Raw genomic sequence first — 25,742 nt, 5'->3', positions numbered from 1 at the left:
GCTGCTGTACATAGAATAGAAGGAAGCAGGGAAACCAGATAGGAGGCCAACACAATATCCCAGGCAAAGATGGTGGTGATTTGGACCAGAGTGGTAATGGTGGAGGTGGTGAGAAGGGGTTGGAGTCTGCATAGTCTCTGAAAGTACTAACAATAGGATTTGCTAACAAACTGGCCAAGAGGCATGAGAGGAAAGTCAAGAATACCACTGAGGTTTTGGGCCTGAGTAACTGGAAGAATGGGGTTGCTATAAACTGAAATGGGGAAGGCAATAGGAAGAGCAGGCTTGGGGGTGAGATCGGGAGTTTTCCTGTCCGACACCCAAGTGGAGATGTCAAGTAGGCAGTTGGAGTCTCATCCTAAATCCCATCCCTCTAGAACTTGGCTAATTAAATGGTTCATCTAGAATCACAGATTATCAAAACCCAAAGTGTCCCCAGATCACCAGATATCTTTTCTTCACGTGACAGATGAAGAGTGCCCCAGGTCACATACCTAGTTAACAGCAATTTGGAGCAGAACTCAAGTCACTTAATTCTCAAGTCAACACTTTTTCCACCACACTACCACCCTAATTAAAACTGAAGCAGGGACTTCCCTGGTGGCACAGTGGATAAAACCCCACGCTCCCAACGTAGGCAGCCCGCATTCGATCCCTGGTCAGGGAAGTAGATCCCACATGCATGCTGCAGCTAAGAGTTCACATGCCACAACTAAGGAGCCTGTGTGGCACAACTAAGGAGCTGGTGAGCCACAACTAAGGAGCCCTGGAGCCACAACTAAGGAGCCAGCCTGCTGCAACTAAGACCCCATGCAACCAAATAAATAAATATTAAAAATAAATAAAGTTACTCTTTTTTAAAAAAAACTGAAGTAGTACTGATTCATTAAACAAATATTTATCCAGCCCCAGACTTTGTGCTGTGGTGCCTGAATTAGTGAGATAAGCAAGACGACACAGTCCCTCCCACTGCTGAACTTACAATCTGGTGAAGAAGATAGATATCAAGTAATCACTAAAGAAACTATGGAAGCAACGATATGAGAAGTGCTATGAAAGAAAGGTTAAGCAGCTATAACGCTATAACAGTATAAAGCTGGAGAACCTAATCTAGACTAGGGGAAGGGCTTTTCCAAGAAAGTGATATTTAATCTGAGAACTGAAACCTGACTAGGAGTTAGCCAGGCAAAGAAAGTGCAGTTTAGGAAAAGGAATCCAGGGAACCTGGCAGGCGGAGAGAACAGCATGTGCAAAGGCCCTGTGGCAGGGAAGCACCTGTAGTTGAAAGAAGAAAGAGAAAGCCAGCTTGGCTAGAGCAAAGTGAGCAAAGGGCAGTGGAAACGGCAGAAAATAAGGCTAAGAGGTAAAATAGAGCTAGGTATCATGACGGACCTTGCAGGTGTACGAGAAAAGCACCGCAGCAACCTTGAACTATAGTTTATCTGAGTCTTGGCAGAATACCTCGGAACACCAGACGATAGAAGGCCTCTAAAGGAGTTGTGAGGCCCTCTCCCACTTGCTCCTTATCTCCCTGGGAGGCAGTCATGAGACAGTTTCTCCTCGCCTCCCAGGATCTGATGAGGTATAGAGCTTTCTGCCCTGGACTCTTCAAACTAGAGCTGCAGGATATAAACCCGCTTAGTGGCATCAAGGCTGTCACAACTTTCAGTGCAGTCATCAGCTCCTTTTGTTTTGGTGCCACCCTTTTCGGTGTATGCAACTAGGACCCAAGGAGCTGGCAACTTCAGCTTACTCTTCTCAGTCTGTATATAAGTAATGAACCGTCAGAATATGAAAGTGGTTCATTGTACCTTTACCAATCAATTGGTCGGGCTTTGATTCTTTTGTATGAGCTTTACAGTAGGACATGTTAAATGTTTAACTTGATTCTAAAAGCAATGGGAAGAACTTTCCTGGTGGCACAGTGGTTAAGAATCCGCCTGACAGTGCAAGGGACATGGGTTCAATCCCTAGTCCGGGATGATCCACATGCCACGGAGCAACTAAGCCTGTGCACCACAACTACTGAGCCTGCGCTCTAGAGCCCACGAGCCACTACTGAGCCCACGTGCCACAACTACTGAAGCCCGCGCGCCTAGAGCCCGTGCTCCGTAACAAGAGAAGCCACCACAATGAGAAGCCCGCGCACCGCAACGAAGAGTAGCCCCGCTCACCGCAACTAGAGAAAGCCCACGTGCAGCAACGAAGACCCAATGCAGCCAAAAATAAATAAATAAAATTTTAAAAAATAAAAGCAATGGGAAGTCACTGAAGCAGGATTATATCTGCATTAAAAAAAAAAAGTCACTGTGGCTGCCATGTAGATAATGCATTCAAGAGGGGTAAAAGTATTCAATGGAGTAGGTTGATGGTGGCTTATCATGTAACCTATTTCCTATAAGCACATTTGTATTTTAACACTTGAACACCTATTCTGTGCCAAGCAATAGGAAACAGATACCAAGAAGAATAAGACAGTCCCTACACTTATATACCTTAGTTTGGCCACAATCAGCAGTAAATGTAACCCACTGTGACCTGCTTGAGGAAGGAAACACACACAAGGGGCAGGAGTACAGGAGAGCGGACAATTAGCTCTGCTTGGGATGCCCAGGCAAGACTTCCCTGACCAGAGCTGTGGAGGATAAATAAGGGTTTGCAAGGTACTCAGAGGACAGATAGTACATAAAAAGATACAGAATCATCAAGTGAAGTGTGCAGGAGCTACAAGTCACTCAAAATGGTGCGAGGTAAAAGACAAAGCAGGAGATGGTGGAAGGTCAGGCTAGAATCCCAGCAGGTTTGATTCAGGAGGCTGAATTATGACCTGTGGTTTATTTACACAGTGAAAAGAACTTAGATATAGCTCAAAGGCCTAGCTCCACCATTTATTAGTTGTGTGGTGTCACGCAGGTTTCATCTTTGAACCCAGTTTCTTTCTCTTTTTTTAATTTTTATTGGAGTACAGTTGATTTACAATGTTGTGTTAGTTTCAGGGGTACAGCAAAGTGACTCAGTTATACATATACATACCTCCACTCTTTTCTAGATTCTTTTCCCATATAGGCCATCAGAGAGTACTGAGTAGATAGACTTCCTTGTGCTATACAGTAGGTCCTTATTAGTTATCTATTTTGTATATGAACCCAGTTTCTTCACTTGGAAAAAGGGAATAAATACCCACAGTATTAAGTGAGGTCTGAAATTATGTGAATGAGCTCCCAAATAATAGCAATTATTATGTAAAATGCTACAAAGCAGGTTGTTGGGTTTTTTTTGTTTTGTTTGTTTGTTTTAAGCAGGTTGTTTTTTGTTTTTTAAATAGTCTTTACTAGGGTTTTTCCTCCCATTCAAAAAAGGAGGACAGATTTCATGGAGAAAATTTAGACAACACATAAAACAACACAATTTTACAACTCCCCAGAGCCCATCCAGGAGTACTTACCCCAAGACCCCTCCACCAGACCCCCTGGCCTGATGCCAGGTACCCTGTGGTGTTTAACAGCGACTCCAAGAGAGGCACTAAACACCAGTCTGTGCTGAATCTACACCTCCCCATAGTCCCTGGCACCAGGATACCTACTGAACCCAAACTGAACAGGTGGTAGGGCTGAGGTTTCTAAGCAAAGACAATGATAATAATAATAATTACTAGTAGTAATAGTGATACTTAATACTTTCTATTGAGTGCCAAGTTATAAGCACTTTACATGGATGAACAGCCCTACTGTATACGAGCTCCATTTAACAGATGAGGAAATTGAGGGCAGGAGAAGCATAGTAACTCACCCAAGGTCTCACAGATACACCAGCACTCAAAGACAGCCTGGCTCTAAGCCGAAACACTGAGCCTTCCAAGCGCCAAGTGAACCCTGGCAATTCTAAGTATTGATTTGGATACAAATGAATTAAAGAAATCAGATAAAATCAAAATGGAATAGATGCCAAACTGTTAACAGTAGCTATCCCTGGAGGGTGAAATTATGGACAATTTTTTACTTTTTATATGTATTTAATTTGAACTTTGAGAATCAGAAAAAAAATTTAAGAAATATATATTATAGATACATGTATTATTAAACGTATTTTTAATTTGGATTATAACATTTTAAAAATACTAGATGGAAATATACTACAATGTTAATGGTAGTTATCTCTGGGTGGGGGTGGGTTATCCCTGGGTATTACAAATAATAATAGGTAAATTTTATGGTATTCTTTATACTTCTATATTTTCCAAGTTTCCTACAAGGGGTACCTTTACAAATATGAAAAAAAAGTAAGAAATTAATTTTACCTTAAAAATAGATATTACTGAGTCTTATAATATCTGACTACTGTGGTTGGAGTATGAGTAGTCCACATCAGTATTATTTAAAGAAGGATCATGACTTGGGCATATTTTTTAAAAAATAACTTATTGGGGTTTTGTTTTTATTTCCTAAGTCCAAAAGTAAAACATACTCAATGTTTGGTTCAACCTGGCCCCAGGGCCCAGAGACATTCCAGAGATCATCCATAGGCCATCCACACAGATGTCACAACAACCAGGAAATGGGAAAATTTTCCCCCATGCTTGGAGCCCAAGTCTTGGGGCTTATGAAATTCTCATGAGTAAATACCAGGCCCTTATCTAAAACAGATACTTCCACTAAGCCCTCAGCCTCCATTTTCTCAGGAAGTAGGGGGCCAAGGGCAGCCTCAAGGCTGAAAACCTCTCTTCAGCAACCTCTACAAGCCCCTGATTCAACATGATTAATCCAGGAAGCTCATTTTCTTCCAGAAAGTCTGTTCCACTACTAGACAATTCTAATACTTCACAACAACAACAAATGCTTCTGAACTGAAACACACCTCCATTAAATCAGGCACAGATTCTAGCAATGGAAACGTGGGCTCAAATCCCAGCTCTACCCGCAACAAGCTGTGTAACCTTGTGTGTTTTTACTTAAGCCCTCTAAACACAGCTTTTTTCATCTGTGAGTGGGAATAACACCTTCACAGGCTGTAGTGAGGATTAAAGGAGAGCACCTACGTGAAAGTACCCAGCACGCTTCCTAGCCCCATCCTCTGGAACCAGATCAAATGAGCTTAATCACTCCTCCACACTTCAGCCTTTCAAATCACCAAAAACCATAATCGTGTCTTCTCCATTCTAAGCATTCCTATAGTACTTCCTCGCTATAAAACTCCCTCTACTTGGGTGGGAGTCTCCCATCAGGGTGACCAGCAGCCAGGTGCCCTCAGATCTGTTTTGGAGTAAATCACAGTAGCTAACACACTGCTCCATGCCAGCCACTCTTATAAACCTTGCTGGACAGAGCTCAGCCTCCCTAACGGCCCTGAAGATGGAGAGGCTCAGAGACAGGAAGTAGCCTGCCCAAGGTCACACAGCTGGGAACCTGCTGAGCCCATTCCCTTCTCACTATGCTACAGTGGCTCCCAACCTCCACAGGCCCAGCAGCCAGGTGGGCTCAGTGCTCCATGGTGGCTCAGTCCCAACTGTTCAACGCCTCTGGTGGAATCTGGCTTCTTGGTTAGATAGTGCCCCCTCCCTTGCTGGATGGGATACAAATCTCTAGGGCTCTCACGGAGTAAGGGAGGCTCTCCTGATCCTGCATTTACTGACACAGAACAAACTCTGAAGGAAGGAATACAACCAAAGCGGACCCACCAGGGAGTCTGGTAAGAAATAAAATGAAAAGAAACAAACAAAACTGTGCCAAGCAAGATCACAAAGGTTATCTTATGTCATCTTCCCAACAACTGTGCCAAGTGGGATTGTTATAGGTCATTCTGTCTTATGTTTTAATGAGAAAATGGAGACTTAGACAGATAAGGTAAATAATTGCACTAAAATGTAAGCTCTATGAAGGCAGAAAACTTATCTAATCTGATCACCACTCTATACTCAGAGCCTAGGACACTGAAAGAAGAACCATGATTTGAACACTACTCTCTTCATCTTGCTTTCAAATTCAAGTTGTGAGTGCCTCTGGCAGAGGCTGTGCTGAGCCATTAGTGCCTGTTCACAGAGCAATGAACAGTCCTTTTAAGAGGCTTGGAAAGGGGGCAGGGAGCCATGTCTCTCCAAGACACAGCCTCTAAATGGGCTCCAAGGCAGTAGGGGGTTCCTTTAAGTAATGAGTTGACAGAGTCACTCATCTGCCTAATTCTCCTTTGCTGCTGTCTGGAGCAGAGACGCTAGGCACACTGTACATACAAATCCCAAACCCTGCTCTGGACCCCCAGGGAAGCAGCCCTTTGAATACTTACAAAGGGCATCCTCTGTAAGCTCAATAGGCAGCCTGTGAGGCTGACCCACAGCTCTGGCCTCTCCCTCTCAAGCTCTGCTGGTATTTGGGGCAGGAGGCAATCGTGGCCTCAAATAGATCCATATGCAAGCAGGGCACGGAGCCAACCGAACTGTGTCCCCTCTATCCAGCCCACTCTTCAGAGATCTAGTTTCTACTCTCTATGCCCAGGGGAGTTCTCTGGGGGAACAGCTTGAGTGGTAAAAAGCCTGAGTTCTGCAGTCAAACAAACCTGCATTCAAAATCTGGCTCCGCTGCATGCTGGTTGTGACCTCGGGCAAGCCGTTTAACCAATGGGGGTCTATTTCATCATGGTGAAAACAGGCTAATGACACCCACATCTTAGGGTTCTTGTGAAGATCAAGTGAAGCAGTGTTTGTCCAAGACCTAGTTCAGTGACTGGCACAGCGGGGCTGAGAGCTCATTATCAGTATCTCTAATGCCAACAGTGCCGCGAGGCAGACTAAACATGCCACCACACATGCAAGTTCCTGGATGGTCTGGCCTGAATTTAGCTCCACCCAGCTCGCCCCCTCCCCTTCTTGCTTCAGCCCAGTGTATTATAGCCGGGCCCTTGTCTTAAATCAGCTCTGCAGCTCTCAGTGAGCAGCAACAACAAAACAGTAACAGCACACACGTCCAGCCGAAGGTGAAGGAGCCCAGCTACGAAGCACTGAAGTGTGGCAGTTACAGGAATCCCCGAGGCCTCTCTGCAGACCCCCACAACTGGCCACAGGATCGAAGCTCCCACCCGGAAACTGCCTCGCCCTCTGCAGGGTGAAGGCAGAAATCCTCCTAACTGGGCCTAAATTCCCCAAGGAGCTTCATGGTGATAATGCAAATGTAATTCTAAAGCACATCTTCTCAATGCTGCCCTTCAACTTAGAGAATCAGAAAACAGGAAGCCAGTGGATTCATTTGTGCCTCTTCTCCCAACTCTCCTAGGACAGTACCCAAAAGATCTCCTGCACAACTACTACATACCCGATATCCATGGACAGCACGGGAGGAGCAAGCAATTTTCCCAGAGCCAGTCTTTTTTATTTATTTATTTTTTGGCTGCACTTCACGGCCTGCAGGATCTTAGTTCCCTGACCAGGGATCGAACCTGGGCCCACAGCAGTGAAAGCGCCGAGTCTTAACCACTGGACTGCCAGGGAAATCCCAAGAACCAGTCTTGAGGATAATGCTGTGGCAAGGGAGGCTGTAGACCATCTCCAGGACTGAAGACACAGACTAACTTTCACCAAGTGCCCATACCCTGCATCAGATTTCCCCCAAGTATACACAGTCCTATTTAATACTCAGAGGCAGAAGATACTGTGTCCATTTTACAGGTGAAGATACTGAGGCTCTGGAACGTAACTATTTTGCCCAGGGCCACACAGCAAAGCTGGTGCCCTTTCCTTTGGCCCAAGCTTTGCAGAATGAACCCAAGAAAATCATTCTCCATGCCTTTTAGGATCCCCTAAATAAAGAAAGGCTTCTACAGGTTCATTCTGGAACAATCTAAGGAAAAAGTCTGTCCTTTGTCTCAGTATTAGAAAAGGCCTATTCCTAAAATAACATTATAAACTATTCACAAATTTTTATAGTGTATTAGAGTTCAAAGAACTTTCCAGGGACTTCCCTGGTGGTCCAGTGGGTAAGACTCCACACTCCCAATGCAGGGGGCCCGAGTTTGATCCCTGGTGGGGGAACTAGATCCAGAATGCATGCACAACTAAGAAGCCCGCATGCCGCAACTAAAGATCCCACGTGCCACAACTAAGACCCGGGGCAGCCAAAATAAAAAAAAAATAAAATAAATATTTTAAAAAAAGAACTTTCCAAATATTATTAGGCCTTCAGGACCCTTCTTAATTGGAGGGTAGCTATGAATTGTCCCATTTTGCAGATGTGTAACCTGAGAGCCAGAGGGTAGAGACCTTGCTCAAAGCCACATGGTAAGTATGTGGTAGACGAAGTCTCCTAAGGTTCTTGATATTCTATGTGCTGCCTTTTTTTTTTGGTTTATTTTTATTAAAAATTTTTTTCTTCCGGTTTTATTGACATATAATTGACATAGATGTATAAGTTTTAAATTGTACAGCATAATGATTTCACTTACATCATGAAATAATTACCACAATAAGTTTAGTGAACATCCATCATCTCATATAGATACAAAATCAAATAAATAGAAAAATATTTTTTTCCTTGTGATGCGAACCCTTAGGATTTACTCTCTTAAAAATTTTCATATATAACATACAGCAGTGTTAATTATATGTATCATGTTGTACATTACATCCCTAGTACTTAATTATCTTATAAGCAGAAGATTGTACCTTTTGACAAACTTCATCCAAGTCCTCCCCGCCCCACAAAGCAGCCTCCCTGCAGTCCCTCCCCTCCTTTATGCTGAGAAGCCGAGAGCCTACCACTGCCTTCCAAACCACCTGCTGGGAAAATAAGGTGTGTCAAAGAACACTGAGCCAATGAAGACAGACGGCTCAAGCCCCAATCCTCATTTCTAAATACTTCCCAGATGACCCTCTTGGAGACACCAGGTAGCAGAATAATGCCCAAGATGAACAGGGCTCACTTCAGACATGAAGCTCATACTCAAGTGAGGGACCCTGTGGCAAGACACTTGACCCCATCCAGCTTCCTCACCTGTGAAATACAGATACTTGTTGAATTTATAAAGGAGCTTCGGCTCCTGACTAAGTTTTGCAAGTACTATGCAAACACATGACTACTGAATTCGAGTTCACCCATCCTTCGGTTACTCAGGCCCCAAACCTAAAAGTCATCCTTAACTGTTCCCTGTCCCTCACACTCCACATCCAACCCATCTGCCTCCAAAATATCTTCACCACCAGAACCCTAGTCCCAGACACCTTCAACACTCCTTGGATAATTCCAACAGGCCCCACTGGTCTCCCTGCGTCCTCTTTCGTCCCTCTGTGGTCCTTCGTCCCTCAGTGGTTCATCATCCACGCAGCAGCCTGAATGATTCTTCTCAATCATAAATCAGATCCTGTCACTTCACAGTTTAAAACCTTCCAGTGGATTTTCATTACACTTGGAGTAAAACCCAATTTCCTTACCAGAGCCGACATGACCCTGGCTCCTACCTCTTGCTCAGACCTTCCTCTCATCATCTCAGCCACACTGCCCTTACTTCTTACCCTCAGACCCATCTCAGTTGCTTTGCACATACTGCTCCTTCTACTTCAAGTCTCCCCTCCCATAATGCTGAAGGGCCACCTTCTTATCATTTTATGTCACCTCTTCTGAGAGGCCTTCCCCAACCACTCCAGTTAAAGCCATGCCACATCCTCACGCCTATTCTCTCTACCACACTATTCTGTTTTATCTTCCTTGTCCCACTTCATAACTACAATTTTCTTGTCTACTTGTTTATTTTGTCTCCCCAGAACTACACTACAAGCTCCACTACTCCTGTTCATTATTACACTCTCAGTGTGTAGAACAGTGCTAGGCACATAGCAAGCTTTCAATAAACATTTTAGGAACAGTTGGTTCAAAAGGCAATGGTGGGGGCTTCCCTGGTGCTGCAGTGGTTGAGAGTCCACCTGCCGATGCAGGGGACATGGGTTCGTGCCCTGGTCCGGGAAGATCCCACATGCCGCGGAGCGGCTGGGCCCATGAGCCATGGCCGCTAAGCCTGCGTGTCTGGAGCCTGTGCTCCACAACAGGAGAGGCCACAACAGTGAGAGGCTCAAGTACCGCAAAAAAAAAAAAAAAAAAGAATCCGCCTGCCAATGCAGGGACACGGGTTCGATCCCTGATCCGGGAAGATCCCACATGCCGCAGACCAACTAAGCCCGTGCGCCACAACTACTGAGCCTGCGCTCTAGAACCCGTGCACCACAATTACTAAGCCCGTGTGCCTAGAGCTCCACAACAAGAGAAGCCACCGCAATGAGAAGCCCGCGCACCACAAAGAAAAGCAGCCCCCGTTCACCGCAACTAGAGAAAGCCTGCGCGCAGCAACAAAGACCCACCGCAGCCGAAAATAAATTAATTAATTTTTAAAAAAGGCAATGGTGTGCTCCCCTCTTCCTCTGCCCAAATTTAAGATTGGAAGTTTGTTTACTCATCCATTCAATCATTCATTCATTCATTCAGTTCAAATCAACAGCTGACTATAGGACACCTGAGAAGGTACCACAGTGAATAGGGATGACCTGTTTCCCAATTCAAAGCAAGATTTTTTTTTAAACATGGCACTTTATACAGGCACTTATAACTTCTGCAAATTTGTCAGACTTCTTTGTAGTTAACTGCTGTTTCAGATTTACATGCAAGAGGTTACGTGACTTCCCCAAGGTCACAGGATGAGAACTCAGCATCCCAGTATCTCAAGGCAAAACCAAAATCTAAAATGTATCTGGAAGTGCCCAACCATTTTTATTTACCATCCGTGGTCATTTACACAAAATTTAAAAAACCAGAGAGTAAATGTGGCTTTTCAAAAATTTCACCTCCATTTTCTTCACTCTGTTTCTATCTTCCTACCTGGTAGCAAGTACTATCAAACAATAGAACACTTTAAAGAGCACTGTTTTCTGGTTATGGACCATTAATGGTACCCTGGTTGACAGGCTGAGTCTTGATGCCAAAGGGAAGCAGTACTATAGTGCAGGTGCTGGGACCTCAGCCTTGGGAGTCAGAAAGGAGCAGATTCAAATCACATCCACTCACAACTAGTGATAAGGCCCTAGACAAGTCTACTTTAATTTAATTAACAAACAATTATATAGCACTTACTAGATGCCAGCAGGGTTCTCAATACTTTGCAACTATGATTATTAGATAAGTCAGATATACTATTATCCGTGTCTTACAGGTGAAGAAACAGGCATAGAGAGGTGAAGTAACTTGCCCAAAGTCACAGCAAGTGAGTATTAGTCACCATTCAAATAAGATCGTGTGATGCCAGAATCCATGCTCTTAGCCATTACACTATGCTTCTGCTCTAATCCTGTTTCTTCATCTATAAGACAGGGCTAATAAATCTGCCATATCTCACAGGATCATGTGAGACTACCGGCACACTAAGGTAAATGTTAGCTACTCTTAGTGGTAGTAGTAATTGCCATCATTCTATCATCTACCTTCACCTTTGGTCCAGCCAAGGTCCCACCAAGACCTTTGGTCTTCTGCCCAAAATACTTTAGCTGAGAAAGATCTCCAAGGTCCTCTGCAGTAGAATACATTAGAATATACTGACGTTTCACGAGAACAAAAATTGTCTGCTTTTTTTGCTTCACTGTATCCAGAGGAAGCAGTGGATACTCAGTAAATATGTGGTGAATAAGGTAGTAATAAATTGAATGCATAGACCGGGTTCTGTAGACACAACAACTAAAGTAGTACCATCACTTCTCAAATGTAGCTATAAACACAAAAGAGGTAAATTTACAAGGTTTTCAGAGCATAGTGGTAGCTGGCCGTTACTTAAGACAGCCTGCCTATTAGGAGACAGTGTGGTATAATGCTGTTCATTCATCTTAGCTAAATGAACAAATAAGGAGACTCAGGTTCTCAAGGTCTTGGATTGTCTATCTGTAAAAGAGGAAATTGGACAACATGATGATCATAAACAAATATATTCTACTTTCTCATCACTTTATAACAATCATCATAACAATATGAATGGAAGCCGACCACCAAAAACTCAATAAATGTTTGTCAATGAACATAATCCCCAACTGACAGATGAGGAAACTGGGATTCAGTTCTCAAGTTCAAGGTCACTTGCACTGGGTAGAATATGAACTATAGTCCAGACCTCTTCCTACACAGGTCTAACACTCATGCATTCCAAGATCCTTTGTGATATCAGTCCTCTCTTCCAAGTTCAATAAATCTGTAATAATTTATCTTATCAAATAATCTCTCCTAACTTCACTACATCATGGGTCAGGAGGATCAGAAAGAAACACTATTTCCACTTTGTTAACCTGGAAAATCAAAAGATCTAAAGAGATAATTAGCAAATCCCTTTTTTTGCGCAGAATTTAGAGATCATAAAATAAATGATGATTTCGCTTTAAACCATATGGTTTAAATTTAAACAATGTGACTTAAAAAAAAAAAAACTTCTGGTAACACAATACTTTTTGAGAGTACAGTACAAAAACTTATTTTTCAGTTCTGTAATCAGAGTTGTGCTACTTGATCCAAAGTAGAACCACAAAGTTAAATGTAAAAGGCTGTCAGAGAATATCTATAAATGCTTGCTCACTTTATTTTTATTAATGAAATACATGCCTGACATTGAATCTGAGTATAACACCTTCCTAGGATTGTCAAGTTAGGAGTGAAAAAACATCTGGCAGTCATAGTCAATTTTCTAGATGGTTCATACCAGGACAGTCAAGGTCAAATTGTTGAGTCTCTTTTACCCTCCCATCTAGTAACTGAAAAGCAACTAATTATGAGCTCAAAATACTCCGTTCTGGTACTCTCACAAACACAAATGTCAGCTCCAGGATCACACTCGGGCTCAGAAAGTTCTGAGGGCAGGCTGACATGAACAAGAACAGAGAACAGAGGGGTAGTAGGGCAGATGCTCAGGCCACAGCACTTGGGTAACACTCAGAGAGCAGGAACTTTTACCTACTTTCTAGCAGTTTCATCATCTATCAAATGAGAACAGTCATCTCACCAAATGATTTATGAACCAAATGACATGACGAGGAATTAAGTCTTGCAATCTTGTGCAAAGGTGAGAGACTACAGTTATCGTTACTAATTACTACGCCTGGGCACGGAAGGCCCCCTCTAACTCCTGGCTATATGTTCCGCAGGATCCCCACAAGATGGAATAGGTAATAGTTTTTTTCCTCCAAACTTCAGGTCTGGCAACCACGGATGCACCTGGCTAGCAAGGGTCTGCTGCTGAGAGATGAGAAGTGAGGCCTTCGGGCTCTGGACCTAGCGGGCTCAACAGCCACCGCGCCCCCCAGTCACCTTGTCCTGACCTTGAGGAACAGCAAAAGAAAAAGAAAAAGAAAAAGAAAACCCTACAGGGGAGAAAGTGCGGCCCTCAAAAGAGGTGCCTCCACTCTTCACCTGGCCGCCGCTTCTGAGACCCACGCTTCCCGCGAGGCGGAGACAAGGCTGGGAGAGCTGAGCCGGGGACGCCTTGACCTCGGGCGAAGGGCCCAAGGCAGGGACAGGTACACGAAAACCGGGCGGAGGTCGGGCCCGCCTCGCCTTGCCTCGCCCACAGCCGCAAGCACAGGAGGAGGTACCCCGCCCCCGTGAACCCAGAGGGCCCTCAGTTCGCTCTCACCTGCAGCCGGGTCACCAGCAGGTTGTAAGGCGCCATTTTGTGCACTGACAAAGATGAGGTCGCTTGAAAATGACGTGAACACGGCGTACTTAAAGCCTTCGGGCAGGGGGCGTGGCCTGAATAGAACCGCAACACAGTGAAGGCTGGGCCTCCCGAGAGGCGCCGAGTCCTGCGAGCGCCTTGGGCGGAGCTCCCGTGTGAGGAACCTACAGGGAAGAGGACAAAGCTGCATAAAAACACTTGCGGAAATAAATACCGGGAACAAGGATGTCTTATCGAAGTGCAAGCTTCATCTTTGCACTTTTCAATTTGTATCTTCCATTCAGATCTCCAAAGGTGGTTTTTTGTTTTTTGTTTTTTTTGATGACTTTCATGCACCTGCCAGGACCTGACTCCCCAGTTAGGACGGAAACTTGTCTTTGAAATGTCATCGCGCGAGAACGACCGGGGCGTGGTGCAAAGATTGTAAACGCTGATGGAAGCCTAGAGAACCAATCACGGCGACCAGGAGGCAGGAACAATGGAGGTTAAAGGTCGGCCGGAAGTTCCCTAAGTTTCCGGTGGCATAGAGGGAGCTATGGCTAAACATCACCCGGACTTGATCTTTTGCCGCAAGCAGGCTGGTGTTGGTGAGATGGCCTCCTGCCCCCGACTGTCTCGGTGGGGATAGTATTAGAACCTGAGGAGTCCGGGGTTCCCATCACTTCCTTAGGGTCTTGCCTCGGCGGCGCCACGTTTCCCGCCTCACGGTCGGTAGTGTAGGAGCGCGTGGGTTTAAGGTCTCTGATGAAAAGAGGGCGGGGCGTGCGTGCTGGGAGGCGGAGGCGGGCTGCCGGGATGGGGTCCGGAGAAATTCTCAGTTTGCCCAGGACCTGGGAGGGACTTCGGGAGGGTGTGGATTTGGTTCGGATTGAAGTTTATGAGGATAAGATGGAAAGACTTCCTCAAGGGCTCACTGCAGTCCCTGCTCCTGTCCCCACCTCAAGCTCGAGGATGTTTGTCCCCTCTTCGTCAAAACCTTAATCCTAATTGTACTCTTTACCGTCTTTCATCTTGCAGCCATTGGAAGACTATGTGAAAAATGTGAGTGGAACACGCCTCCCCAGACAGCCCACCCGTCCCACTCAGTTTCTGTGGAGCCAGCCAACGGGCATTTCCAACGGTGCCACTAAGAGGGCTTTGAGTAGATGTGACTGGAAGCATGTTAACACAATGGCAGGCTGCAACTAAAGGCCACCACCCCACTCCAACTTGCACATTTTAGACACTAATTTGAGAAAAATCTCTAGCTGTGGACCAGAAGTAGCATGACCCCGTCCCCAACACACACAGCGTTCTGCCAGTTAATCATACAGACTTATCTACCAGGTGCTATTCTAAGCTCTTTACCGATTAGTTGATTGACTTTTCCTGTGTGTTGTGGAGATTGAGCTGGACACTAGGTAAGCCAAGTTCTGTGATGCCAAAGCAGCAGGCCCTAAAGTCACCATCAGAAGACCAGTGTATTTCCCCGTTAACAGGAGGAGGGCAAAGGACTTGAAGTACTTGCAAGTGGGCATAACTTCATTCTCTTTTCCTCACAGGTGATGGCAAGTGTGTGATCTGTGACTCCTATGTGCGTCCCTGCACCCTGGTGCGCATATGTGATGAATGTAACTATGGCTCTTACCAGGGACGCTGTGTGATCTGTGGAGGGCCCGGGGTTTCGGATGCCTATTATTGTAAGGAGTGCACCATCCAGGAGAAAGATGTGAGTATATACTAAGCTTTTCATCTGATCCTTCCTTATATTTAGTAACACTTTGCCATCCACTCCTGTGGCCTGTAGATGACTATGTTCATCTAGTCATCTAGGTTATAATTTCTTCAAAGTCTGTGAGCCAAACTGGATGTAGTCCAACAAAACGCACTTATTTTGCATCAAGGACAAAAATGCAAGAGAAGCAAATGTTTGTCAGCACTAGCAATTTGGAAAGCCCTCTCTTCCTTTGATGTCTCTCTCTCTCGTTATTTTTTTTTCTCTCATTATTTTTATTCAGAAATAATATCCTTTTTTTTTTTTGGCTGCCCCCCCTGGCTTGTGGGATCTTAGTTCCCCAACCAGGGATTAGACCCAGGCCACGGCAGTGAAAGCCCAGAATCCTAACCACTAGGCCACCAGGGAATTCCCAATATCCTGCATTTTTAAGTCCTAGCACAGTGCATGGTGTGTAATAACCACTCAGTAGTTCTCTTAACTATCATTAAGGACTATTTGGGTGGATGTGGTGACTTCTGAACTTGGGACAATTCAAGTTGATTTCAGCTCTAAGTGGCTAGAGAATGCTTTTGGTTTGATTTTGCAGAATTGATTGCAATTCTTCTTATGACATTTTTGCCCCTTGACATTGTGTGGTGGCAGTGGCTAGTTATTCAACTTCTTGAGCCAGATGCCAGGGTAGAGGAATGTAGGTCTATACCAAAAGTAGGCTTCTTGGGGAGAGGGGTGGGAAACCCATGAATCAGCTTTTATTCTTCTTATGACACAATAAAAGGAACTGTGATACATTACCAATAGGCTAGTATAAGGTATCTGGTTACCTAATCTAGGATAAGGCGTAAGGCAAAAGATAAATAATTCTTGGGACTTCCCTGGTGGTCCAGTGGCTAAGACTCTGCTCTCCTAATGCAGGGGACCCGGGTTTGATCCCTGCTCAGGGAACTAGGTCCTACTTGCCACAGCTAAGAGTTTGCATGCTGCAATTAAGAGCCTGCAACTAAAAGATGCTGCATGCCCCAATGAAGATCCAGCAGATGGCAACAAAGGTCCCGCGTGCGGCAACTAAGACCCAATGCAACCAAATAAATAAATAGATAGATAAATAAATAAAATCTTTAAAAATAAATTTTTTTTTTTTTTTTTTTTTTTTGCGGTATGCGGGCCTCTCACTGTTGTGGCCTCTCCCGTTGTGGAGCACAGGCTCCAGACGCGCAGGTTCAGCGGCCATGGCTCACAGGCCTAGCCGCTCTGCGGCATGTGGGATCTTCCCAGACCGGGGCACAAACCTGTGTCCCCTGCATCGGCAGGCCGACTCTCAACACTGCGCCACCAGGGAAGCCCCTTTTTTTTTTTTGTCTGCATTGCCTGGCTGTGGAATCTTAGTTCCTGGACCAGGGATGAAACCCAGGCCCCCTACAATGGAAGCACACAGTCCTAACCACTGGACCACCACGGAATTCCCAAAAGAGAAATAATTCTTAATATTTCCTTATGCAAAGAGTAGGTAGTTTTATATATATATATATGCATACACACAGACACACACACATACATACGCTATCTCTCTTATTCTTCACAGTAGCTTTGTTAAATAGGGATTATTATTATCTCCATTTACAGCCTCTCACCCAGCTGATAAGTGGCAAGTCCAATCTATCTGACTAAACCTAGTGGTGTCCTTTCATAAGTCCTTTTTTCTTTCTTTAACCCAATTTATTATTTATTTAGTTTTGGCTGCGTTGGGTCTTTGTTGCTGCGTGCAGGCTTTCTCTAGGTGCGGCAAGCAGGGGCTACTCTTCACTGCAGTGCGCGGGCTTCTCATCGCGGTGGCTTCTCTTGTTGCGGAGCACGGGCTCTAGGTGCGCGGGCTTCAGTAGTTGTGGCTCACGGGCTCTAGAGCGCAGGCTCAGTGGTTGTGGCACACGGGCTTAGTTGCTCCGCAGCATGTGGGATCTTCCTGGACCTGGGTTCGAACCTGTGTCCCCTGCATTGGCAGGTGGATTTTTAACCACTGCGCCACCAGGGAAGTCCCCTTTCATGAGTCCTTTTGATAGGATGTGCCTGTGTTGAGGAGAAGCAATTCAGCCACCTCAGCAACCTTTACATTTGGATCCTGTCTACCTCTAATAAGTGGGATATATCAGACCAGATAAAACTTTCTTAACATCATTAATTCTTCTGTTATTTAGAGAGATGAGAAAGGTCATAGATAAAGTACCAGAAACATAATTTCACATGGTGATTTGAACATCCTCTTGTCCTAAACTGTGATTTGCATTTACCTTTGACTGTCAAATCATATCCTGCTTGATCTGATCCACTCCCTTTATAGAAAGGACCTTGGTTTGTGTATTTGTCTCCCCTTTTGCCTAGTTCTTGGTATACTCCCTGGCATGTACTGTAAGTATGGTCCACATTTTTGTTGCTACCTCTGTAAATCATGCATAGGGTTCCCCCTACAGAGTGTCTGGTATATAGTAGGTGTTTGGTAATTATTTATAGCCTATATACCACGGTGAGACAATATCAGTGAAGAGAAAGTACAAACAATCCTTAAACTAGCTAAAACTAGCTAAAGAGTCCATTAAGGACAACATTTTCTTGAACCTTTGCATGGTTGTAGCTAGAGGTTTTGTTTTGTTTTGTTGTAGCTAGAGTTCTTATCTGGCTTATGCTTGGCAACCAGAGAGTGCTTAATAAGTGTTAATTGCTGTCTGATTCCTCTGCATGCGGTATGTGACCTGATCATTCTGGATCCTTGTGCCTCATTCTGTCCCTGAGAATTATTCTAGATGTCACCACTTCCTCTACTTCACGTGTACAGGAATGTTCTGAGGATATCTGAGATGGTATCTAACTCACATTTACTCAGCAGTAGTTTCCAACGAACACAAAACAGTCCAGTGATATGATCCAGCCTCTCAGCCTTACAGATCATCATGTAGATTAAGTACCTAAGACTTTCCTATGCAGAAATCTTCCTGCAACCAAAGCAGCCCCTGTTACTGTTCTCTTCCTGCAACTTCCATAATTTATAAGGGAATTAGACCAGTAAACTAAGCTGGGTGTTCTCCATAGTTTTTCAAAGCTTCAAGAATACTCAGGATTTGGGGACAATATCTGTGGGCATTGCTGCCAGAGGACCATTTGTTTCTTTGCCTTTTTTTTTTTTAATTATTTATTTATTTTTGGCTGCTACTCTTCGTTGCGGTGCGCAGGCCTCTCATCACAGTGGCTTCTATTGCTGCGGAGCACGGGCTCTAGGCACGTGGGCTTCAGTAATTGTGGCTCACGGGCTTAGCTGCTCCACGGCATGCGGGATCCCCCCAGACCAGGGCTCGAACCAGTCTCTCCTGCGTTGGCAGGCGGACTCCTAACCACTTCATCACTGGGGGAGTCCATTTTTTTTTTCTTGAAAGAAATACTTTGTCCTATCTAAAGTGAAGCTTTGGGCTTCCCTGGTGGCTCAGTGGTTAAGAATCCGCCTGCCAATGCAGGGGACACGGGATCGAGCTCTGCTCCAGGAAGATCCCACATGCCACGGAGCAACTAAGTCCATGGGCCAAAACTACTGAGCCTGCGCTCTAGAGCCCGCGAGCCACAACTACTGAGCCCATGTGCCACAACTACTGAAGCCCACACACCTAGAGCCCATGCTCTGCAACAAGAGAAGCCACCGCAATGAGAAGCCCACGCACCGCAATGAAGAGTAGCCCCCTCTCGCTGCAACTAGAGAAAGCCCGTGCACAGCAACAAAAGACCCAACTCAGCCAAAAATAAATAAATAGATAAATAAGTAAGAAATAATAAATAAATAAATAAAAAATAAAGTGAGGCTTTGATTGTGTCCCAAAGGACACTTTTTTTATTTTTTTTTTTTTGTGGTACGCGGGCCTCTCACTGTTGTGGCCTCTCCCGTTGTGGAGCACAGGCTCCAGACACGCAGGCTCAGCAGCCATGGCTCATGGGCCCAGCTGCTCCATGGCACGTGGGATCTCCCCGGACCGGGGCACGAACCCGTGTCCCCTGCATCGGCAGGCGGACTCTCAACCACTGCGCCACCAGGGAAGCCCGGACACTTTTTTTTTAATATGAGTTTATTTATTTATTTTTGGCTGCATTGGGTCTACATTGCTGCGCACCGGCTTTCTCTAGTTGCAGCGAGTGGGGCCTACTTTTTGTTGTGGTGCACAGGCTTCCTATTGCAGTGGCTTCTCTTGTTGCAGAGCACGGGCTCTAGGGTCATGGGCTTCAGTAGTTATGGCATGCAGGCTCAGCAGTTGTGGCTTGTGGGCTCTAGAGCACAGGCTCAGTAGTTGTGGCACACAGGCTTAGTTGCTCTGCGGCATGTGGGATCTTCCCAGGCCAGAGATCGAACCTGTGTCCCCTGCGTTGGCAGGCAGATTCTTAAGCACTGCACCAGCAGGGAAGTCCCAATTTGTAGTTTCTTATGTGTGGCATCATATTGATCTCCCTTCGCCCTTGACTCCTTTACGCCTTTTACTTAACCATTTTCTTTAACTCTCCCAACAAGAAGACAAGAAAAATAGTAGCTAATATCTTTGGAGCACTTGCTGTGTACCAGGTACTGTGCTGGACATTCTTTTCCAAAAGTTCTATATGATACAGATGAGGAAACGAATGGCTTAAAGGTGTTAAGCATCTTAGCCCAAGGTCACATGACTAATAAGTGGCAGATATGGGATTAGAACCCAGGTCTATCTAACTCAGTTTCTCAACCCTTTTTTCCCCCATGATTGTTCCCCCAAAGGAGAAAAGTTAAAATCTAATTTAAATTAAATTTTCTTGGGAATTCCCTGGCAGTCCAGTGGTTAGGACTCTACGCTTCCACTGTAGGGGACACGGGTTTGATCCCTGATTGGGGAACTAAGATCCTGCATGCTTCGCGGCATGGCCTAAAAATTGATTGATTAATTAGTTAATTAATTACATTTTCTCCACCAAAAGAGGAACTGAATGCTAAGGAGTAAGATTTTGTTGGGTAAGAACAAACTTCAGATCGCAAACCACTATAATAGCGAAGATGTTTTCATCCCCACTGAGGGTGCATGGTCTGACTCAGAGCACTTAGTCTGACCGCCTGACGGTCTTGGTCTTCTCAGGGTGGGTAAGGATGTGCCCCTCCCTCTCTTGCTATTTCTACCATTCTCTTCTCTCCATTTAAGTAAACAGCGGAGCAGTCAAATATATGCAAAAGTTATTTGATACTTTTCAAAGCTATTTCACAAGTTTACCATGCTCTCCAGCTTCCAAAACCACGGGAAAGTTTTGGTTCTTGCCTCTGGGAAGCCCTGTTAGAAAAAATGCCAGACTGGGAGGTAGAAGCCCAGGTTCAGGTCTTGGCTTTGCTACTAACATGCTGTGTGTGGCTATGGGGAAATCTCCACCAAAAGGAAGTATTGAATAATAATCCCTGTTACCTTATGGGTACATTTACTGAGAGCTTAAAAGCCTTTAAAATTAAAGTTTCAAATAGAAAACATGATACTCTTGTTAAGGTCTCAAACCAGTGTACAGTCTGGTTTTTACATTGTAGGTATTCATTGGACAGTTGCTGAAAGAATGAACGAAGTTTCATCTTCTAGTTTCTGTTAATAAGGCAGGTCTTGCCTGCTGTTCATAATTCTTTGCTACCGATTGTAAGAAATAGAGATGTGGACGCATTTTCTGTAATCATGTTTTTCTGATCTCAAAATTTTTAAATTGCCTTTGGTTCTGTACCTATTTCCCCGTTGTATGTTATATTTTGGTACATGATTAGCGTTGGTTTTTTTAAAATAAATTTATTTTGTTTATTTTTGGCTGTGTTGGGTCTTCATCGCTGCGTGCGGGCTTTCTCTAGTTGCGGCCAGCGGGGGCTACTCTTCGTTGCGGCAGGTGGGCTTCTCATTGCGGTGGCTTCTCTTGTTGCAGAGCACGGGCTGTAGGCGTGCGGGCTTCAGTAGTTGTGGCACGTGGGCTCAGTAGTTGTGGTGCACAGGCTTAGTTGCTCTGCAGCATGTGGGATCTTCCTGGACCAGGGCACGAACCTGTGTCCCTTGCATTGGCAGGCAGATTCTTAACCACTGCACCACCAGGGAAGCCCTTGAGGTTTCTTAACAGTCCTTCCATCTTCCTTTTCATGCTTTCCATTCACAGGCATATTCACAAAAGCCAGCCAGTTCCGATGCACACATCCTCACCTCTTCACAACATTAGTGGAATTTGGGAACAACCACAAGACCCATGGGAGATGTGTAGAAAATAAAAAACAGGAGTTTAGGCAAGAAAACAGGAAACTTATAAGTCAGTGAGAGAAAATGCCATAAAAGCCAAAGAGCTAATAATCCAATGCGTTGGTTTTCCGATTTTTTTTTTCAACTTTTTAACATGTAGAGTCCCATCTTCAAAAAGTGTCTTACACAGAAGCCGCGTGTGTATGTGTGTCTGTGTGTTAGGTTGAACCATCATGAAATTGCTGATATTTATTTTTGGCAATTTCTTATAATTTATTAAGGGCTGGCTATATGCTAGGCATTGTTCTAAGTATATTGATTCTTAATTCTGTAAGGTCGGTTCTACCATTGTAGTAATTTAATATGTGACTAAAAAGAGACACAAGGAGGTTCATAACTTCTCAAAATTCAGGTGACCTATCTCCAGAGCCTACAACCTTTTTTGTTTGTCTGTTTTGGCTATGTTGGGTCTTCGTTGCTGAGCGCGGGCTTTCTCTAGTTGTGGTGAGCAGGGGCTACTCTTCGTTGCGGTGAGCAGGCTTCTCATTGCAGTGGCTTCCCGTTGCAGAGCACAGGCTCTAGGTGCGCGGGCTCAGTAGTTGTGGTGCATGGGCTTAGTTGCTCTGAGGTATGTGGGATCTTCCTGGACCAGGGCTTGAACCCCATGTCCCCTGCATTGGCAGGTGGATTCTTAACCACTGCGCCAGGGAAGTCCCTACAATCTTAATATGAGTGAGAACACAGCTGCACAGATTGGGGGGTGCGTCCTACTGTCACCTGGCACCTCTCAGGACTCTCTAGGGCCCTATAAATACAGTTTATATACACTGACCTGATCCAGTCATCTTATAGTTGGATACAAATCCAGACAGAAGTGGTTTGCCCACAGTCACACAAGTCAGTGAGGCAGAATAAGCCTGAACAGGCTATCATAATACCATAAAATTTCAAAGCATCCCTAAAGGGCTTAAAGCACTGTCGTGTTTAATAGCAGGCTACCTGGGGCCAGGAGAGGCAGCTCTTCCCACGTTTGTACCAGGACTTTGAGTACAGATTACGTGGCTTACTTGAGTTCCCCCAGCAAGCCATTGGTGGGGCCGGGCCCACAACCCGGCTTGCTTAGCACACCAAACTCCACAGATGGTAGTTCTCAGTGTAATACATGGTACATGTTTTCTAGAAAATAATGAAATGTTAGTGTTGGCTTTGTGTGGTTTCAGAGATTTTTGTACAGTGTTGATATCAGTCCCCAAAAAGAGAAAACAGCTGAATTAGAAATTAGGCATTAGAGATGCCTAAGGACTTGATTCATTCATTCATTCTATAGCCCAGTGTCACAGGAAACAGCTGCCTTTGACATGGGTGTTTAATAAAATCCTGAGATCTAAGAAGCTTTCTTCCAGTAGCAATTCCCCCAATTTTCCTCCCATCATCCCCAATCAACTGATGGAGTCATCATTCCTGCAAAACACAGCTTCCCAAGGGCTTCACTGAAACCACTCAAGCTCACAAAACGGCCAGGGGAGGGTGTCACTACACATCAGAGTATGAGCCGTCAACAGCTGTCTCTGGCACAGGAGCACTCTTCCCCCAAGACCATGTGTCCGGTTAAGTGAATTGATACGGACACACCAAACTCAGTATTCTCTTACGATATTTGAAATGTAAGGTACTATTTCCTAAAGTCTTTAGGTTTTTTTCCCTTGGTATTTTCTCCTTTCTTGGGATAGTGAAAGAAAGCTAGGAAGCTTGATCTGTAGATGATTATTACCATTTCTTACCTCTCACTTGGAGAAAATCCTTTGAACACCTTAAAGAGTTTTAGATTCTACCTCCACTATATCATATTAGTAACAGAAGTGGGCTAAGAATCCAACATTATAAGTGCAGGCCACTGGATAAACGGTGGACAGGCCCTGGGCACATTCTCGGTGTTTAGTAAATACTTGATTGATCAAATAGCATAACTGAAGATGAATGGCTAAACCATTAATCCAAAAGTTATTTTTATCTTAAATCCCTCTCAGTTCAAGCTCAGAGACTTTTAACAACTTATCTGTTCTGTTTTCCAGAGAGATGGTTGCCCAAAGATTGTCAATTTGGGGAGCTCTAAGACAGATCTCTTCTATGAACGCAAAAAATATGGCTTCAAGAAGAGGTGATTGGTGGGCTGCCTCTTCCTCCCCCCATCAAGCTGCTGCAGCTGCCAAAAGAAATGCCTACAGAAAGGAAGTGGAGCACAGAGCATCACCTGAATTGCCTATTAGTACACTGGCCCCTTTCCACCCTTTCCTCTCCTCTCACCCAGCCATGGTAGGAATGGAAAAAAAGATTCTTCGCAGAGCACTCTGGCAGACTGTACCACAGACAAATTAATAGATTGGTTCATGGCATTCCTTAAATTCAAGAAGCAAGGCTGTGTTAATCCACATCAAGAAGTTCTGTACATCAAAAGCTTCTAAAACAGGAATGATGTATTATTTCAGTCTTCTGTTTGAGGAGCTGACTGTGAGGCTAGCTGCAGTGAGAAGCATGGCCTTGCAGCAGCTCTGATGGCAGCTGTCCTTGATGAAACATCTGCAGTGCGATGGGGGCTCTCAGAACAGTCAATGTGGGCATTTCATCTTGTAACACCCACCAGGTGGTGCTGCTTCATGTTATTTTTCTTCTAAAAATTGGAAACCCTTTCTGTTGCTATTGTATTCATAAAGTAGGTGTTTATTTTCTGGTAGTCAGCCCCTCCCCAATTTAATTTTAACTCTAGGAATTTTAGTCACCCAGGAATTTGTGATTCAAAATAAAGGTACTGGGATTCATTAAGCACCTTGTTCTCTTATTACTACTGGAATTCAAAACCACCCATGCCTTTTATGATAGGTAAACCAAAGTTATTTTTAGAAACTTTGATGTTTCCCCTTCCTGTCCAACTTGAATTTTGAACTGAAGAGATGGCTTCCAGTAATGTTGAAGGGAATGAGACAAAATGTACTCGAATGAGTTAGGAGAACTGAATTTGGTTGATTTGTTTCACAAAGTGCATATATACTCACATTAAGGATATGAGGAGAGGGATTTCCCCGGTGGTGCAGTGGTTAAGAGTACACACTTCCAATGCAGGGGGCATGGGTTCAGTCCCTGGTCAGGGAACTAAGATCCCACACACCTCTCAGTGCAGCCCCCCCACCAGAAAAAAAAAGGATATGGGAGGTTGGTTTAAGTAAATTCAAATTCAGACGCATCCTTTACCCTAACTCAACTACCTGTACTTTTTGTCTGCTAGAGGCAATAAGCAAGTTAACCTGAGGAGCCACATTCATAATTGGAGACTTCCAGTCAAGAAGGTCTTTGACACCATGAATTTGAAAAAGGTTGTGCGTCCTGCAGATTCTAGGGGCCTGGCCCAGTGTTACCCTGCAACTCAGTGGCAGGTCCAAGTTGAGATGAGAGCCTTCTGATTTCCTATCAGGGTTTTATCTTGGATCAATAAAACTTGGTTATTTGTAATGTATTGAGTGTCCAAAATAGAATTAAGATAATCTCTGCCTTTAAGGAATTTAATAATTGAGCTTGCCAGAAATAGCTCAGTGTAACACAGGGGACACACAAAGGAAGGGTTCTGGGCCTCGCATGGGGTACCTCGGGAAGGCTAGGGGAAGGCCACAGCCATAGGGCTGCCATGAGGGCTCCTTTCAGTTCCTCAAACTGCCGTTTTCCCTCCTGCCGCAGTGCTTTTTACCTGTTTTTTTACCTCTAAAGCTCTGCTTCCCTTCTGCTCAGCTAACTCCTACTCATCCTTCAGACCTTAGCTAAGTATTTCCTAAAAGATGCCTCATCCAAACCCCAATCTAAGTTCCTCTTGTTATACTCCCACGTAGCACCATAAGCATTTTGTTTATAGCATTTGGTAATATTGACTGTCATCTACTAGGCTGTGTTCCATGATGGCAGGAGGCAAGTCTGTTCTGCCCAGCAGGTAGCAGGTTCTCAGTATTGAATGAATAACTGAAGTCATAGAAACCAGATAATAAACTGGGCTTTGAAGGCCATGTTGGAACCTACAGGCAAAGCGGGTAGGGTCTGCAGATAAAGATATTTGTGTGGGAGAAACAGTTTGAATG

General features: G+C 44.6%; 2 protein-coding genes across 2 annotated transcripts in view; one reads left to right on the top strand and one right to left on the bottom strand.

Moving 5' to 3' along the window:
• ACO2 (aconitase 2) overlaps positions 1-13,709 on the bottom strand; it is a 51,779-nt gene extending 38,070 nt beyond the window's left edge. Inside the window, exon 1 of the mRNA XM_060025741.1 lies at positions 13,630-13,709. Coding sequence (XP_059881724.1) covers positions 13,630-13,665 — 36 coding nt within the window. The 5' untranslated portion in view covers positions 13,666-13,709. The remainder of the gene's footprint in view (positions 1-13,629) is intronic.
• Positions 13,710-14,131: 422 nt separating this feature from the next.
• PHF5A (PHD finger protein 5A) lies at positions 14,132-24,458 on the top strand. Its single transcript, XM_060025740.1, has 4 exons — positions 14,132-14,258; positions 14,689-14,712; positions 15,213-15,379; positions 23,697-24,458. The coding sequence occupies exons 1-4, from the start codon at positions 14,207-14,209 to the stop codon at positions 23,784-23,786; spliced, it is 333 nt and encodes a 110-aa protein (XP_059881723.1). The 5' UTR covers positions 14,132-14,206; the 3' UTR covers positions 23,787-24,458.
• Positions 24,459-25,742: the final 1,284 nt, after the last annotated feature.

The sequence above is a fragment of the Delphinus delphis genome, chromosome 11, assembly GCF_949987515.2.
Source record: "Delphinus delphis chromosome 11, mDelDel1.2, whole genome shotgun sequence".
NCBI classification, from domain to species: domain Eukaryota; kingdom Metazoa; phylum Chordata; class Mammalia; order Artiodactyla; family Delphinidae; genus Delphinus; species Delphinus delphis.
The sequence above is the reverse complement of the archived record's forward strand: the minus strand, read 5'-3'. Positions and strand labels throughout refer to the sequence as shown.

Excerpts from the sequence above, each read along its gene's own strand:
- PHF5A (XM_060025740.1), top strand. The coding sequence starts at position 14,207 with ATGGCTAAACATCACCCGGACTTGATCTTTTGCCGCAAGCAGGCTGGT. Across the intron at positions 14,259-14,688 it reads CCGCAAGCAGGCTGGTGTTG|CCATTGGAAGACTATGTGAA; the intron begins GTGAGATGGCCT and ends TTCATCTTGCAG. Across the intron at positions 14,713-15,212 it reads TGGAAGACTATGTGAAAAAT|GTGATGGCAAGTGTGTGATC; the intron begins GTGAGTGGAACA and ends TTTTCCTCACAG.